The sequence below is a fragment of the Mustelus asterias genome, chromosome 2, assembly GCF_964213995.1.
Source record: "Mustelus asterias chromosome 2, sMusAst1.hap1.1, whole genome shotgun sequence".
Lineage (NCBI taxonomy): Eukaryota > Metazoa > Chordata > Chondrichthyes > Carcharhiniformes > Triakidae > Mustelus > Mustelus asterias.
In genome coordinates, this window is record NC_135802.1 from 54720547 (window position 1) to 54735900 (window position 15354).

Below are 15354 nucleotides of genomic sequence, written 5' to 3' on the forward strand. Positions count from 1 at the left end.
GTTTGTGAATAGAACTCCCACTCACCTGAAGAAGGGGCAGCAAGCGCTCCGAAAGCTAGTGGCTTTTGCTACCAAATAAACCTGTTGGACTTTAACCTGGTGTTGTGAGACTTCTTACTGTGTTTACCCCAGTCCAACGCCGGCATCTCCACATCTTGATTCCCCAAAATCAGGTCTAGCACAGCTCCCTCCCTTGTTGGACCCTCCACATATTGATTTTAAAAGTTCTCCTGTACACATTTCAGAAATCTACACCATCCAAGCCCTTAACCCTATGTATATCCCAGTTCATGTTGGGAAAGTTGAAATCACCTAATACAATAACCCTCTTGTTATTGTTTTTACACACCTCCACAAACTGAGCACATGTTTGCTCTTCAATATCCCTCTAACTATCTGGAGGTCTATAATGAACACCCAACAATGTGGCAGGCACTTTTTTATTCCTAAACTCTACCCACAAAGCTTGCTTAAAGTTTATTTATTGGTGTCCCAAGTAGACTTGCATTAACACTGCAGTGAAGTTGCAAGATATCATCTCTCTCTGCAGTAACTGACTCCTTAACTAATGAAGCAATGTTTCCTCCTCTTTTATCTCCTCCCCTGTCTTGCCTGAAGATTCTATATCCCGGAATGTTGAGTTGCCAGTCGAGTCCTTCCTTCAACCATATCTCTGTGATGGCTCCTATATCTCACTTCCACGTGTCAATCTTTGTCTTCAACTCATCCATTTTACCTGCAACATTCCTGGTGTTAACGTAAAGGCCATCCAGCCTGGCTTACTCCCTTGAAACTTAATGCAGTTGCACTCCCTCTGACTTGTTTGTTTGCTGCATGATTCCTTATTCTGCTAACAATCTGTGTCCCCTCCCCCTGCCAAATTAGTTTAAACTCCTCCCAACAGGACTAGCAAAGCATCCCGCAAGGATGTTAGTCCGTTCTGGTTCAGATGTAAACTGCCCCGCTTGTACAAGTCCCACCTTCCCCAGAAATGGTCCCAGTGATCCAGGAATCTAAAACCCTCCCTCCTCCACCAACTCTTAAGCCACACATTTATGTGCACTATCCTCCTATTTCTGTAATCACTAGCACGGATTACAACCTGAGAGGCCTTGCTTATTAGTCTACTGCCTAACTCCCTGAATTCTTGATGTAAGACCTCATTCCTCTTTCTATTTATGTCATTAGTACCAACATGTACCATGACCTCTGCCTCATCACCCTCCCCCTTCAGAATGCCCTGCAGCTGTTCAGTGACTCCTAGACCCTGAAACCAGGGAGGCAACATACCATTCTGGCCACAGTCGCGTTTATCTGTACCCCTGACCGTAGAAGCCCTTATTACTATTGCCCCACCTCTCTTTCCCCCCTCTTGTACAGACTTGCTGCTTGTGGTGCCAGAAGCTTGGCTCTGTCTGCACTCCCTGGAGAAACCAGAGCCCTCCTCAGCCTCCAAAATGGAATACCGAATCACAAGTGAGACTCCAGGGGACCGGGACTATCTGCCTACATTTCTTGGACTGCCTGGTGGTCACCCATTCCCTTCCTTCCTCAAGTCCCTTCAGCTATGGTGTGACCACCTCCTCAGTGGTGGCACAGTAGCATAGTGGTTAGCACTGTTGCTTCACAGCTCCAGGGACCTGTGTTCGATTCCCGGCTCGAGTCACTGTCTGTGGGGAGTTTGCACATTCTCCTCGTGTCTGCGTGGGTTTCCTCCGGGTGCTCCGGTTTCCTCCCACAGTCTAAAGATGTGCCGGTTAAGTTGATTGGCCAAGCTAAATTGCCCCTTAGTGTCCCGGGATGCGTAGGTTAGAGGGATTAGCGGTTACATATGTAGGGATACTGGGATAGGGCCTGGGTGGGATTGTTGTCGGTGCAGACTCGATGGGCCGAATGGCCTCTTTCTGCACTGTAGGGTTTCTATTGTTAAATGTGCCAATGTAGAATTCCGCATTTAGTTTTATTTATAGCCTATGTGCTTTTTATTTTCTCTCCATTGACAGAATGGCATTACATTCCAATGCCATTATAACAGTGGCATGGTGACACCATGGTTAGCACTGCTGCCTCACAGTACCAGGGACTGGGTTTGATTCTGGGCTTCAATGACTGTGGAGTTTGCATTTTCTCCCTGTGTCTGTGTGGGTTTCCTCCGGGTGCTCCAGTTTCTTCCCACACTCCAAAGATGTTCAGGTTGGCTGGATTGGCCATGCTAGATTGCCCCTTAGTGTCCAAAGATATGTAGGTTAGATGGATTAGCCATGGTAAATGCATGGGGTTACAGAGATAGGGTGGAGGAGAGGGCCTGGATGGGATGCTCTTTCGGAGAGTCAGTGCAGATGCGATGGCCATGGTGGTCTGTTTCTGCACTGTGGGGATTCTATAGTTTTATAATATTTGTGGTGCTTTTCAGTGTAACATAAATGTGAACCAAATGCCATTTAAGTTGTTATTTTTGAATCCTCAGCTTTTCTGGTTAGCACTATATTGTTTAAAAGAAATGATCATCTATCAAGCTTTCTAAATATCTTTCTTTAGGCTTCATACACTTCCTGAACAGATTTGGTGCTTCGGTTCTCTCCTGTGTCTCATTATGTGCTCCTCCAGTGCTTAGCTATACCTCACAACCATCCCACTTGACGTCTCCACTGTCCAAGTTGTCAGACTGCTTATCCAATCTCCAGTATTGAATGATTGATTGAAAGTTTCCAACAATTAAATATGGGAAAATCTGAAGTCATTGTGTTTTCGGTCCTGATCATAAACTCTTGCCGCTGATTCCAAAACACTCCTTGCATCTGCCTGAAGTTGAACTGTGCCTGAACTCCAAGAAGTGTTTTTTAGCCACACAGCCACATCTCCAGTTAGACTGATTAAGTAATTTATTCTTGAACTAAATTTCTCAAACCCTATCATCGTCCTGGATGATAGTACATAATATTTGCATAAATGTAGACCGTTTTTATCTCCATTTAGATGCCAATATCAGTTTAAAGATTTATCTGAGCTGCAAGAAAAGTATCGATAAGACATACGTACTCTTCTGGATTTAAGACTTACCTATGCTTTGTACAGTTTTTAATTACAGGGCTGAGATGCACCTTGAATAGATAAACCTCAAATCCAAACTTTTGTGCCATTTATAGTTCATCCAGTAAAAGGGTAGAACATAATCCAGCATGTCATGGTGTAAAAGATGGCAATTGAGGATACTAAATTGAATGGGAAACTTCAAGTCACTTACAATTAAATTGCTGGTGGGAGGGTGCCAGTGCATCAAAGTCATCCTCTCGCAGCAGGAAGTTAATTAGGCACATTAATAAGTCTAGTAAAACCATTTAAAGACAAATTTGCCAAGATTTGGTGCTGGCTGCCAAATTAAGTGAAAACTCCACAGGTCTCCCGTGATTGCTGAAAGCCACCCACTTAAACTGGGTGGCTGAGAAGGGGGCCTGTTTGAACTAGTGCCACTTTAGAGCTGACCTGTATAGAAGTTGAATCTGTTGTGTTTTGTTTCAGCCCGAATAATTTGGAGCTCCAAGGCTCTTGCTTGAGTTGTGTAGGAACAGAGCCCCTCACTGAAAGCTGACCATTGGCAGTCAGCAGACCAGATCCTTGAAGTGGCCATGCTCACTGAAAGAGCAGAGGTCAACCTCAGAGTGCTAGCGTGCTGGAACTTGCAATAGAATTCATTTATCCTGTAATGTTGAATCCACTTGGATTTGAGGATGTCCGTGATGAGTGTCATGGCGATACTATGGAGACATCAGAACAGGTGTTCCCCGCAGCAGCTGCAGGACGCAACACCAGAACAAATGGCCAGGCAGCAGGGAAGATGCAAAGGATGTTGTCTATATGGACTTTAGTAAAGCGTTTGACAAAGTCCCTCATGGTAGGCTAGTGAAAAAGGTTGGATCCCATGGGATAAAGGGGGAGGTGGCTAGATGGGTGGAGAATTGGCTTGGTCATAGAAGACAGAGGGTGGTAGTGGAAGGGTCTTTTTCCGGCTGGAGGCCTGTGACTAGTGGTGTACCGCAGGGCTCTGTATTGGGACCTCTGCTGTTTGTGATTTATATAAATGATCTGGAAGAAGGAGTAACTGGGGTGATCAGTAAGTTTGCGGACGACACAAAACTGGCAGGACTTGCAGATAGTGAGGAACATTGTCAGAGGCTACAGAAGGATATAGATAGGCTGGAAATTTGGGCAAGGAAATGGCAGATGGAGTTCAATGCTGATAAATGCGAAGTGATGCATTTTGGTGGGAATAATGTAGGGAGGAGCTACACGATAAATGGAAGAACCATAAAGGGTGTAGAGACGCAGAGGGACCTGGGTGTGCAAGTCCACAGATCTTTGAAGGTGACGTCACAGGTGGAGAAGGTGGTGAAGAAGGCATATGGCATGCTTGCCTTTATAGGACGGGGCATAGAGTATAAAAGTTGGGGTCTGATGTTGCAGATGTATAGAACGTTGGTTCGGCCGCATTTGGAATACTGCGTCCAGTTCTGGTCGCCACACTACCAGAAGGACGTGGAGGCTTTGGAGAGAGTACAGAGGAGGTTTACCAGGATGTTGCCTGGTATGGAGGGGCTTGGTTATGAGGAGAGATTGGGGAAACTGGGGTTGTTCTCCTTGGAAAGACGGAGGATGAGGGGAGACTTAATAGAGGTGTATAAAATTATGAAAGGCATAGATAGGGTGAACGGTGGGAAGCTTTTCCCCGGGTCGGTGGTGACGTTCACGAGGGGTCATAGGTTCAAGGTGAAGGGGGGGAGGTTTAACACAGATATCAGAAGGACATATTTCACACAGAGGGTCGTGGGGGCCTGGAATGTGTTGCCGGGCAAGGTGGTGGAGGCGGACACACTGGGAACGTTTAAGACTTATCTAGACAGCTATATGAACGGAGTGGGAATGGAGGGATACAAAAGAGTGATCTAGTTTGGACCAGGGAGCGGCGCGGGCTAATTGTTCCTGGTTTCTCGTTTCAAGGCTTCATTCTACGATCATCTTGCTGGTGCCAGTACAGAGTGATACTGCGGATAGTTGGGAACCTGTCTCGGGGGCAGGGGATTCATATGGTGTTCGTGGAAGTGGAAATGACTAGGGTTGGGAAGCATTTTCCGATCGGGGCCATTGTGATCTCCTGGACTCGTTTCGATCGCCTCAGGGGGTCGGAGAGGAATTTCCCAGATTTTTTTTTCCCCATATTGGCCCTGGGGTTTTTCACTCTGGGTTTTCGCCTCTCCCTGGAGATCACATGGTCTGGAATGGGGGGGTGGGGGTAAGTTAATAGGTTGTAATGAACAAAGCATCGTAGCTGTGAGGGACAGCTCGGTGGATAGGATATTGGTATGTAGATAGGCTGGAAAATTGGGTGGGGATCCTGGATTCAGGATTCAATCCTGGACTGGGGAGCGGCGCGGGCTTGGAGGGCCGAAGGGCCTGTTCCTGTGCTGTATTGTTCTTTGTTCTTTGTTCTTTGATGGCCCTGGCCCTTGTTTTTCACACAACGTTGACCTACTAAATGGCTGAGAGCCAGTGCCAACAGCTCTCGAGATCGCCGCAGAGCTATGTGCCCTCAAGCTGATCTTTGCCCAAGTGGCTGAGGCAGTAATCCCATGCCAGTTGTGCTTAAGAGTTGCAGCAGTGTTGAATTTCTGTGCAACTGCCTTCTTCCTGGATTGAACAGGGACCCATGTTGGATCTCCCAGGCAACTGAATCTCTGCACCAAGGAGGTGACCGGTGCTCTTTTCAAGAGGGCTGGTGAGTTCTTTAAATTTGAATAGCCGAGGACAGCAAGGCTGAATGCTCCATGGGTTTTGTGGCCATGACAAGATTTCCACAAATACCCACCTGCTGCCATCAAGGCTCCCTTTGGCCTGCCGGCTGCTTTCATCAACCAGAACGTTTTCTACTATTTAAACGTCCAGATTGTGTGATCATTGGGAAAGGATTCTTCTAGTTATTATTTATAGGTTTGTTAGCTTTGGGACAGTACCTTTAATTCGAAATAAAATGAAGGGGTTCGTGTGACCTTTTCTGATGTCTGCCTAGCAGCAAGTCTGAGTGATTTGATTGTGGAAATTAAGGGGAGCCAGATTGCTTTACAGGGAAGAAGGTGCCAAGTGTTCCCACTTGAAGACATTGGCATCAACCTGTGTGCTAAGTGGGTAGAGTGGGAGTCTTCAAAAGTGAAGAAAGGCGTTGAGAATACCAGGTTGTAAACAGTTGTGTTCTAAACTATCCATTTAATTCCAAGATGAAAGATAGTTAGCCCCTGAAGGATAGTTAATTAGCATTTCTACCTGGATACAAGGCCCATGTGATTTCCATTGCCATGATGATGGGCTTTAAGATGGGAAGAGTTCGGAGGAAGCCATTGTGATATCTGGTTACAGGCTTTCCTACAAATCATTTGAGTGTCACAGAGATTGGACTTTCAAGGTCCAGGAGAGAGAGGCAGCAGCTGGAGGCCAAAATCTTTTCTGGAGCGGTGTCCAGTGGCACTATCCACCTCAGTGGCCTACTGTAATATTGTTGTCTATCACTAATGATGGTTTGCAGGTTCCTGCTAGAACCAGACGCCCATTGTTTGGTCTCATGGATCTGCCACTCTTTGACAGTCTTCAGCCTCTCCATGGAAGAAGTAACGTAATCACCCACCTAACTTGTTGTGGGTCATCTTGTCCTGCGAACATAAGAGGAGAGCTCATCAGGATTTATGTGATACTGGGGTGAGCTCCTTACTGCTGGACTGTAAATGAGGTGTTACGTTGTCCATCTGTCCCTCCAAAATTTATCCTCTCCAAAGGGAAAAGAAGAGAAAGAAGCAGATTCCTATGATACACATGAAGCCAATGTAGCTAAAGGAAGCTGGTGATAGAACAAGATGCACATATCAACACCCACCCTAACCTATTGGGTGACCCCTCTGTGCATGCCCATCTTCAATGTAGATTTGTCAGACTGTCATTCAATCTCACCTTTATGATCCAGAAAAGGTCGTTCATCCTTTTCCTGCGTTAGACCCAGTCTCTTGGCTGCTCACCTCTGCTGTGACCTCCTTCCCGGTCTCCTTGGTCGACTGATAGGGCCTTCTGCAGCCAAAACCAGGAAATACGATAGCTGCATGCTTGTGGACAGCTTGGAAGAGAACGCACAGGGAGCCCTTGCAAAACGGAGGGGTGATCCTCTTTATCTGAGGCATCTTCAAGCTCTCCATTAATGCACAGGAGGAATGTCAGTGGTGGCGGTGGAGTCATCTCATTTGATCTTGAATGGGTTTTGGTGCTGGATATCCAGAAATGCTCCTGTCAATGACTTAATCTGCAGAGCTTTCATAGGCTAGAAGATAAATTGCAGCTCTAATGCCACTTTAAATATGGCACTGGCTCCTGCACATCTGTTTGGCACCCTTGAAGGTAGCTAAATCATTAAGGCCGATGGATTGTATCCCAGGCTTTTGAAGGAAGCTAGGGAGAAAATAACGGACGCTCTGGGGATTATTTTTCAATCCTCTCTACATGTGAGGTACCAGAGGATTGGAGGTCTGCAAATGTTATAGTGTTATTTACAAAGAGTGTGAGGGATAAGCCAGAAAACTTTAGGCCGGTCAGTCTAACTTCAGTCGTGGGCAAATTGTTGGAAATAATTCTGAGTGACAGGATAAACTGTCCCTCCGAAAGGCATGGGTTCAGGGGTAGTCAGCATGGTTTTGTTAGGGGAAGATCGTGTCTTACTAACTTCATAGAATATTTTGAGGGAATAACAAGGAAGATTGATCAAGGTAGCGCAATGGATATTGTCAGCATGGATTTCAGTAAGACATTTGACAAGGTCCCACATGGCAGACTAGTCAGAAAAATTAGATCTCATGGGATACAGGAGAGGAGGGCAGGTTGGATCCAAAATTGGTTCAGTGACAGAATACAAAGGTGGTTGATGTTTTTGCAAAAGGAAAACTGTTTCCAGTGGTATTCCACAGGGCTCAGTGTTGAGGATCTTGCTGTTTTTTGTATATACTAATGATTTAGACATAAATGTGGGTGACATGATTGAGAAAATTGCAGATCTCACAAAAAATTGTTCATGTCGTTGATAGTGAAGGGGATAGCTGAGGAGGATACTTGAGAATTATATCAGTAGTTTGGTTGATTGAGCAGAGAAGTGACAAATGAAATCCAATCTGGAAAAAGTAATGCATTTAGGGAGGGCAAATAAAGCAAGGGAATAGTCAATAAAATGGAAAATACTAAGAGGGGTTGAGGAAGTAGAGGCCTAGGAATGCATGTCCACAGGTCTTTGAAGGCAGGTGGACAAGGTGGTCAAGAAAGCATATTGAATGCTTTCCTTTATTGGGCAAAGTATTGAATACAAGAGCAGAGATGTAATGATGGAAAAAATTGATTAGGCCACAGCTGGAATTTTGTGTACAGTTCTAGTCACCATATTACAGGAATGACATAATTGCTCTTGAGAGAGTGCAGAAGAGATTTACAAGAAGGGGCGGCACCGTAGCACAGTGGTTAGCACTGCTGCTTCACAGCTCCAGGGTCCCGGGTTCGATTCCCGGCTCGGGAAACTGTCTGTGTGGAGTTTGCACATTCTCCTAGTGTCTGCGTGGGTTTCCTCCGGGTGCTCCGGTTTCCTCCCACAGTCCAAAGATGTGCGGGTTAGGTTGATTGGCCAGGTTAAAAATTGCCCCTTAGAGTCCTGGGATGCGTAGGTTGGAGGGATTAGCGGGTAAATTAGTGGGTAAAAAAAGGGATTAGCGGGTAGGGCCTGGGTGGGATTGTGGTCGGTGCGGACCCGATGGGCCGAATGGCCTCCTTCTGCACTGTAGGGTTTCTATGATTCTATGAATGTTGCCAGGGCTTAAATGTTGCAGCTATGAGGAGAGACTGAATAGGCTAGAGTTGGTTTCCTTAGAATAGAGGAGACTAAGGAGTGAGCGAATTGAGGTTACACAATTACGAAAGGCCTAAACAGGAAATACTCATTTCCCCTGGCTGTGGGGTCAGTTACCAGGGGAGCATAGATTTAAGATAATTGGTAGAAGGATTAGAGGGGGAAATGAGGAAACACTTTTTCACCCAGAAGGTGGTGGATGCCTGGAATTCACTGCCGATGTTGGTGGTTGAGGCTGAAACATTCAACTCATTTAAAAGATACCTGGATCTGAATCTGAAGTGCTGTAACCTGCAAGGCAAGGACCAGGTGCTGGAAATTGGATTCTTTTTCTCTTTTTTTTTTGGATGACACAGACACTATGGGCTGAATGGCCTCTTTCTGCACCATGACGTTTCTATGGTTCTTTGGGTGATGATGGCCTTCCCTACATCTGAGTAGCTCCTGCCACGTGATCTGACCGAGAGTCTGTGTCACTGTAACTAATTGGCTGGCTGCCATAAGATCGATCTCAGCCAGCTGCCGCAAACCCGTGCCAGATTCTCAGTTACTTTCGACAGGACCCGTGGTTGTAAGTGGAAGTCCAATATTCTGATGCACTACACCAGTTAGCAGAAAAGCTTTTATAACAGCCTTATTTGAGTTACTAAAATATTCTGCTTTTGTTTGTCTTTAAAGGCTTTCACTATTGTGAATATTGCACATGATTTTTACTGAGACTTATCAAAGCATTGTTTTTAAAATGTTTAAACTTGATTTTATTAGCAAGCTTTGTGTTTATGCAGATGTCTATGCCATCTTAACTAGTGTAAAATAACCATTAAAAGATGATCCAATAACTTGTGCAAAAAGTGATAGTAGTAAGCACTCAAGTCATTTTTTGCTATACTTGACGCACAGCATTCTTAATGTGTTCCTAAGAATGACATTTGAAACAAAAATCACTTTCGCTTAAGAAAACATTGAATAGGGGTGGGTTACTTTCTTGACCACTAATTTTTACATTAAAAATCTATTGTTACCTTGAACCTAACTGGCTCAAAAAATCATCTTACTAATTCTTACTAACTCTTAATAACTGAATTACTTAACTCAGGAGCATGAATTGGCCGTTTGGTCTTCGTGCCTGCTCCACCATTCAATAAGATCATGGCTGTTCTAGTTGTGGTCTCAGTTCCACTTTCCTGTGTGTTCTCCATAACCCTTGATTCTCTTGTCCAACTCTGCCTTAAATAATTTAAGTGACCTGGTCTCCATTGCTCTCTGGGAAAGAGAATTCCACAGAGTAATGACTCTCTGATAGAGGGAATTTCTCCTCCTCATATTTTCAAACTGTATACCCTGGTTGTAGTCTCCCCGACAAGGGGAAACATCCTCCCAGTACCTGCCCTGGCAAATCTCTTATGTTTCACAACACCAGATTAAATTGCAACAGGTTTATTTGGTAGCTTGAGCTTTCGGAGTGCTGTCCCTGATGAAGGAGCAGTGCTCCGAAAGCTCATGGTACCAAATAAATCTGTTGCACTTTAACCTGATGTTGTGAGACTTCTTACTGTGCCGACCCCAGTCCAACGCCGGCATCTTCACATCATGATCTTATGTTTCAATAAGATCACTCTCATTCTTCTAAACTCCACTGTGAATAGACCCAACCGGTTCAACCTTTATACACAGGATAAGCCCTTCATCCTAGGAATGAGTTGAGTGAACCTTCTCCTTACTGTTTCTAGTGCAATTATATCTGTTTTCAAATAAGGAAACTTATTAACTCTTGACTTTGCCACTCTTTCTTGCCTGTCCACTCATTCTCCCGAACCCTCACTGTTGGAGAGGTCTTGGACAAATGGCAGTGTGTGTGGCTGCAAATGGGAGGGAAGTGGCAAAGTGGAGGATCCTGCAGGGCAGAGTTGGTGACATGAGAATGTTGGAGGGTGTTGCCAAACAGGAGTGGTGGTGAGTGATAAGATCTGGTAAAGAGTCGGTGAACAAGTGGGGCCTGCAGGGAGCCGGTGAGTGGGAGTTTGCTTTTATAAAAGACTTAACATGTTCAGTAACGGTGTGAAAACAAAGGTGCAGCAGTGCTATTCGGGGAAGATCCCTAATTTACCAACTGCTCCAATATGAAAATGTGCTCTTAGAATGTGCTTTAAATGGGGATACCTGCATATTAATAGCTGTGCTATCCATCCCACAGGTAAAATGAGAATGGTGTGTGTATAAGTTCCTATGTAAGCAATTGAAGATTAATTGAGCAGTCTTAATTGTATAAATGAATAAATGAGTTTAAGCTTTATAATTGTATTCTTCACGCAGCTCCAGGACTTTGAAGCTGCAGTCAAACAGAGAGATGGTATTATCACTCAACTCACTGCTAATCTACAGCAAGCTAGGAAAGAAAAGGATGAGATCCTGCAAGAATTTTTGGATTTAACAGAACAAAGCCAAAAACTCCAAATTCAATTCCAACAGGTAAAAGCATAAAAACAACTAAGCGCCCATGTTAGCTATGTGCTGCTTAATGTTTCATGGCAAACTATTTTTCTCATTCTCATAGTATTTGGGTAGAATTTGGTGGTGAAAATCAAACACGATACCTTCTGCGACCAACGAATCCTGATGTGTGACTTGAAACCGGAGCTTCTGGCTCAGAAGCAGGAACACTGCCCACTGTGCCACAAGACTTCCCTGTATGTTGACAAAATATCAGGGAGATGTTGCTCATTCTGAATGAATAATCTATGATTACGTTTTAACTAGGAAAAGCATACATATAGACATCTTTTTTAAAGGCCCACACTTTATCAGTACTCATGAAACCGTGAATGAACCCCATGCTGACACTATAGTTAAGAAAGCCCACCAACGCCTCTACTTCCTCAGAAGACTAAGGAAATTTGGCATGTCAGCTACGACTCTCTCCAACTTTTACAGATGCACCATAGAAAGCATTCTTTCTGGTTGTATCACAGCTTGGTATGGCTCTGCTCTGCCCAAGACAGCAAGCAACTACAAAAGGTCGTGAATGTAGCCCAATCCATCACACAAACCAGCCTCCCATCCATTGACTCTGTCTACACTTTCTGCTGCTTCGGCAAAGCAGCCAGCATAATTAAGAACCCCACATACCCCGAACATTCTCTCTTCCACCTTCTTCTGTTGAGAAAAAGGTACAAAAGTCAGAGGTCATGTGCCAAAACCGACTCAAGAACAGTGTCTTCCCTGCTGCTGTCAGACTTTTGAATGGACTTACCTTGCATTAAATTGATCTTTCTCTACACCCTAGCTATGACTGTAACATTACATTCTGCACTCTCTCGTTTCCTTCTCTATGAACGGTATGCTTTGTTTGTATAGTGCACAAGAAACAATACTTTCACTTTGTTAATACATGTGACAATAAATCAAATCAAATGATTGGATGCCTACTTGACTACAACCTAGTGAAACTATGGTAAGTACTAGTTTGCTATTGCCTGCGCATGAACCCTCAAAAGAAGATTGATCAAACTTCGCCCACACTGGCACTTGATAGACTCCTTGGCCCTGCCCTTGTTGTAACTGAGGAATGATCATGATCGTGTTAATCTTTGCCATGTCATTGTATATTGAACGTTGTAAAATTCTCAAGCATGGATTTGCAAATGACTATGTAACATTCGCAAACCATACCATTCACAGGCATAAATTAATTAAAATCTATTTTAACAGTATTTTTATTTCTGTAGTGTTGAGGCGCCACCTTGCTTTCTTGCATCATATAAAAATATTCCCTGCTCTGCTAATCAAACTTTTTAGTTTATGCCTTTAATGTGTGTTACTTTCTATAATTTCAGCCAAGGAAACTTTGTTTCCATGCATTATTGTTATCAGTTTAATGTTAAAATAAAAATATGAGAACAGTGATTGAATTCAGATGTATTCTTCAACTGCAATTTTGGGGACGATTCTCCCAGCCCACTGCGCTGCCAGAGCACCACACCAGGCTGAGAGACTCAACTGGAGGCCGTTTAGTGGGCTCCAGGCTAGGTGCCATAGCCCCCGCGAGTCTCTGGCAGCTGGATTACCAGCGCAGTTAGCTCTGCACCAAAAATTGGCTGACAAGTCTCTGGGCCCTCATGGAGGCCCCCCAGGAAGTCGGGGGTGAAGGGGTGGTGGCGCCTCGTGCATTGCCAGCTTGGGACTGCCCAGGGGGCAAAGTGGCAATGCCCAGGGGCATTTTGGCACTGCCCATCAGGCATCAGGGCTGTCCTGGACATGTCCAGGGAAGCCAGTGATTGGGGGGTGGGAGGGTCTCACAGCCAGCGATGCGAGGTCGCGGGGCTGGCTAGCGATCGAGCTGACCAGCGATCGGGTGGCCGGCAGTAGAAGGATACTGCACATGCGCCGATCTCACCGCATGTGGCCCGCTCAGCGCTATGTTGCTGGCCTCACCAGCGGGAATAGACTCTGCCCCCTGATTTTTCGCGTGATTCACGCTAGGGCTCTCTGCAGAGCACAGAGTGTGGGAGACTCATTTTGAAAATCCCAGTGAAAAAACAGTGGGATTTACTCCAGTCTTTACATGAATTCGACACTTAGAATTTTTTTGGGAGAATCCCACCCTTTGTCTTTTTTGTCCCCCTAAGTAAGTTTGGAAAAGTTAGACTGCTTTTGCTGATACTGTTGTTAACATAACAATATCGTAATGTTTAGATGTTCTTCTGCAGCAAAATGAATGTCTCTTGACCGAGTGTAAATCCATAGCTCTAGATATTGTATTTTTAGAAGTTAAATGCAGTTCATTCATGAAAGATTTCACAGTATTTTTGTATATTATTTTCACTTCACAAAATTATAATTAGTATGGGTGTAATCTTATTTTGCAAAATAAAACAGTTTGAAATTCATTCCGTTTTTTATATAAATTGCAGTTGCAGGCCAGTGAAGCTGTGAGAAGTACTAACCATGGTACCACAGCAGCTGACTTGATACAGTCGAAGCAACAGCTCATTACCTACCAAATGCAAATTGATGAAAAGGAACAACAGTTGAAAACCTTCCAGGAAATGAATGATAAATATCAGCAACAAATAAAATACCTACAGACTCAACTTCAAGATCACACAGTGGTAAGCCTATTTTTGAATACAAATCTAAGTCCATTTATAATTAAGATTATTGTTCTTGTAAGGGAACCACTTAATTCTTCTCTCGGCTTTCCACACTCTGAGCAGTGACGTGATTTATATTTATTTATTTAAAAAGAAAGCTGAACATGTAATATCCTAATTATGTTCCTAAAGTCCATTATTCCATTAGTAATTGTTTCTGGATCATTTTTGAGTATACTACAACATTTGATCTTTGCTGCCATCAGACATTTGAATGGACCTGCCTTATATTAAGTTGATCTTCCCCTACATGCTAGCTATGACTACATTCTGCACCCTCTCCTTTCCTCCTCCTCCTATGTATTCTGAATAGTATACGTTTAACTATATAGCACGCAAGAAACAATATGTTTCACTGTATCCCAATACATGTGACAATAAATCAAATCAAGTGCATTGGCTGTCTGACATTGCTTAAAATAATTCACAAGAAATAAAGCTTATCTATCTAACTCTTTAGTTTTAAAAAATCATTCTTAAATTTAGGTAACAGTGGAACGTTTAACTTTCACAGGATTTGTAGCTTGAACTATTTTTTGCTGCCTAATCACATCCAGATTTTAACATAATTAATACAGCCACTGGAGTGAGAATGCAGTGATGCTGACAGTTGTAAACTTGACACTTATGTCAAGCCATTTCCGTCAATTCCATCATACCTTGCATTTAACTTGAGGTGGATGCTCCACAAATAAAATATTCACTTTTCCTTTCAGCAGGTTGTATTTGTGTGCTCAGACCATTTCCATCCAACTTTGCCAAGTTGATCCATCCTTTTTGCCCTCTAGTAAAGATCTCTAGTTTTTCAGCTCTGATCAAATGACTGAAATATTGCCATTTTCTTTTCTGGGTTTCATTTTGAGGAGTTATTTTTGTTTTTGCAATTTCAAGCACCTCTTCATTGGTCATATAGTCTTTAGGTGGAATTTTTAGCATGTCTTTGCATCTACATTTCCTTCCTCGGACCTTTCTATACTGTCCAGGTTTCTAAGGTATGCAAGAAAGTGGATAGAATGTAGCATCTAATGAGTTTTTTCTTTGTTACAAGCTTGAGTTTTTTGTCGACACATCCTTGGTGATTGCAAAGGATACTTTTTTTTTTCCTGCATGATAGTTATGGGGCAATTAGTCTGAGACTTCCTCTTTAGGGTTCATAGAATCCCTATAGTGTAGAAGAAGCCATTCCCCCCATCAAGTATGCAATGACTCTAACAGATTATCTTACCCAGGCCCTGTCCCCCACTCTATCCCTGTAACCACATATGTTTAACATGACTAATCCATCTAATC

The 15354-nt window shown here is 43.8% G+C and overlaps 1 protein-coding gene across 5 annotated transcripts in view; it reads left to right on the forward strand.

Annotated features, from left to right (window-relative positions):
• The window catches only part of akap9 (A kinase (PRKA) anchor protein 9), a 200873-nt gene that overhangs the window by 31912 nt on the left and 153607 nt on the right, over nucleotides 1–15354 (forward strand). For all 5 annotated transcript variants that reach the window (XM_078235519.1, XM_078235549.1, XM_078235528.1 and 2 more), the window contains 2 exons: nucleotides 11228–11383; nucleotides 13825–14022. In XM_078235519.1, the coding sequence (XP_078091645.1) occupies nucleotides 11228–11383; nucleotides 13825–14022 (354 nt within the window). The remainder of the gene's footprint in view (nucleotides 1–11227; nucleotides 11384–13824; nucleotides 14023–15354) is intronic.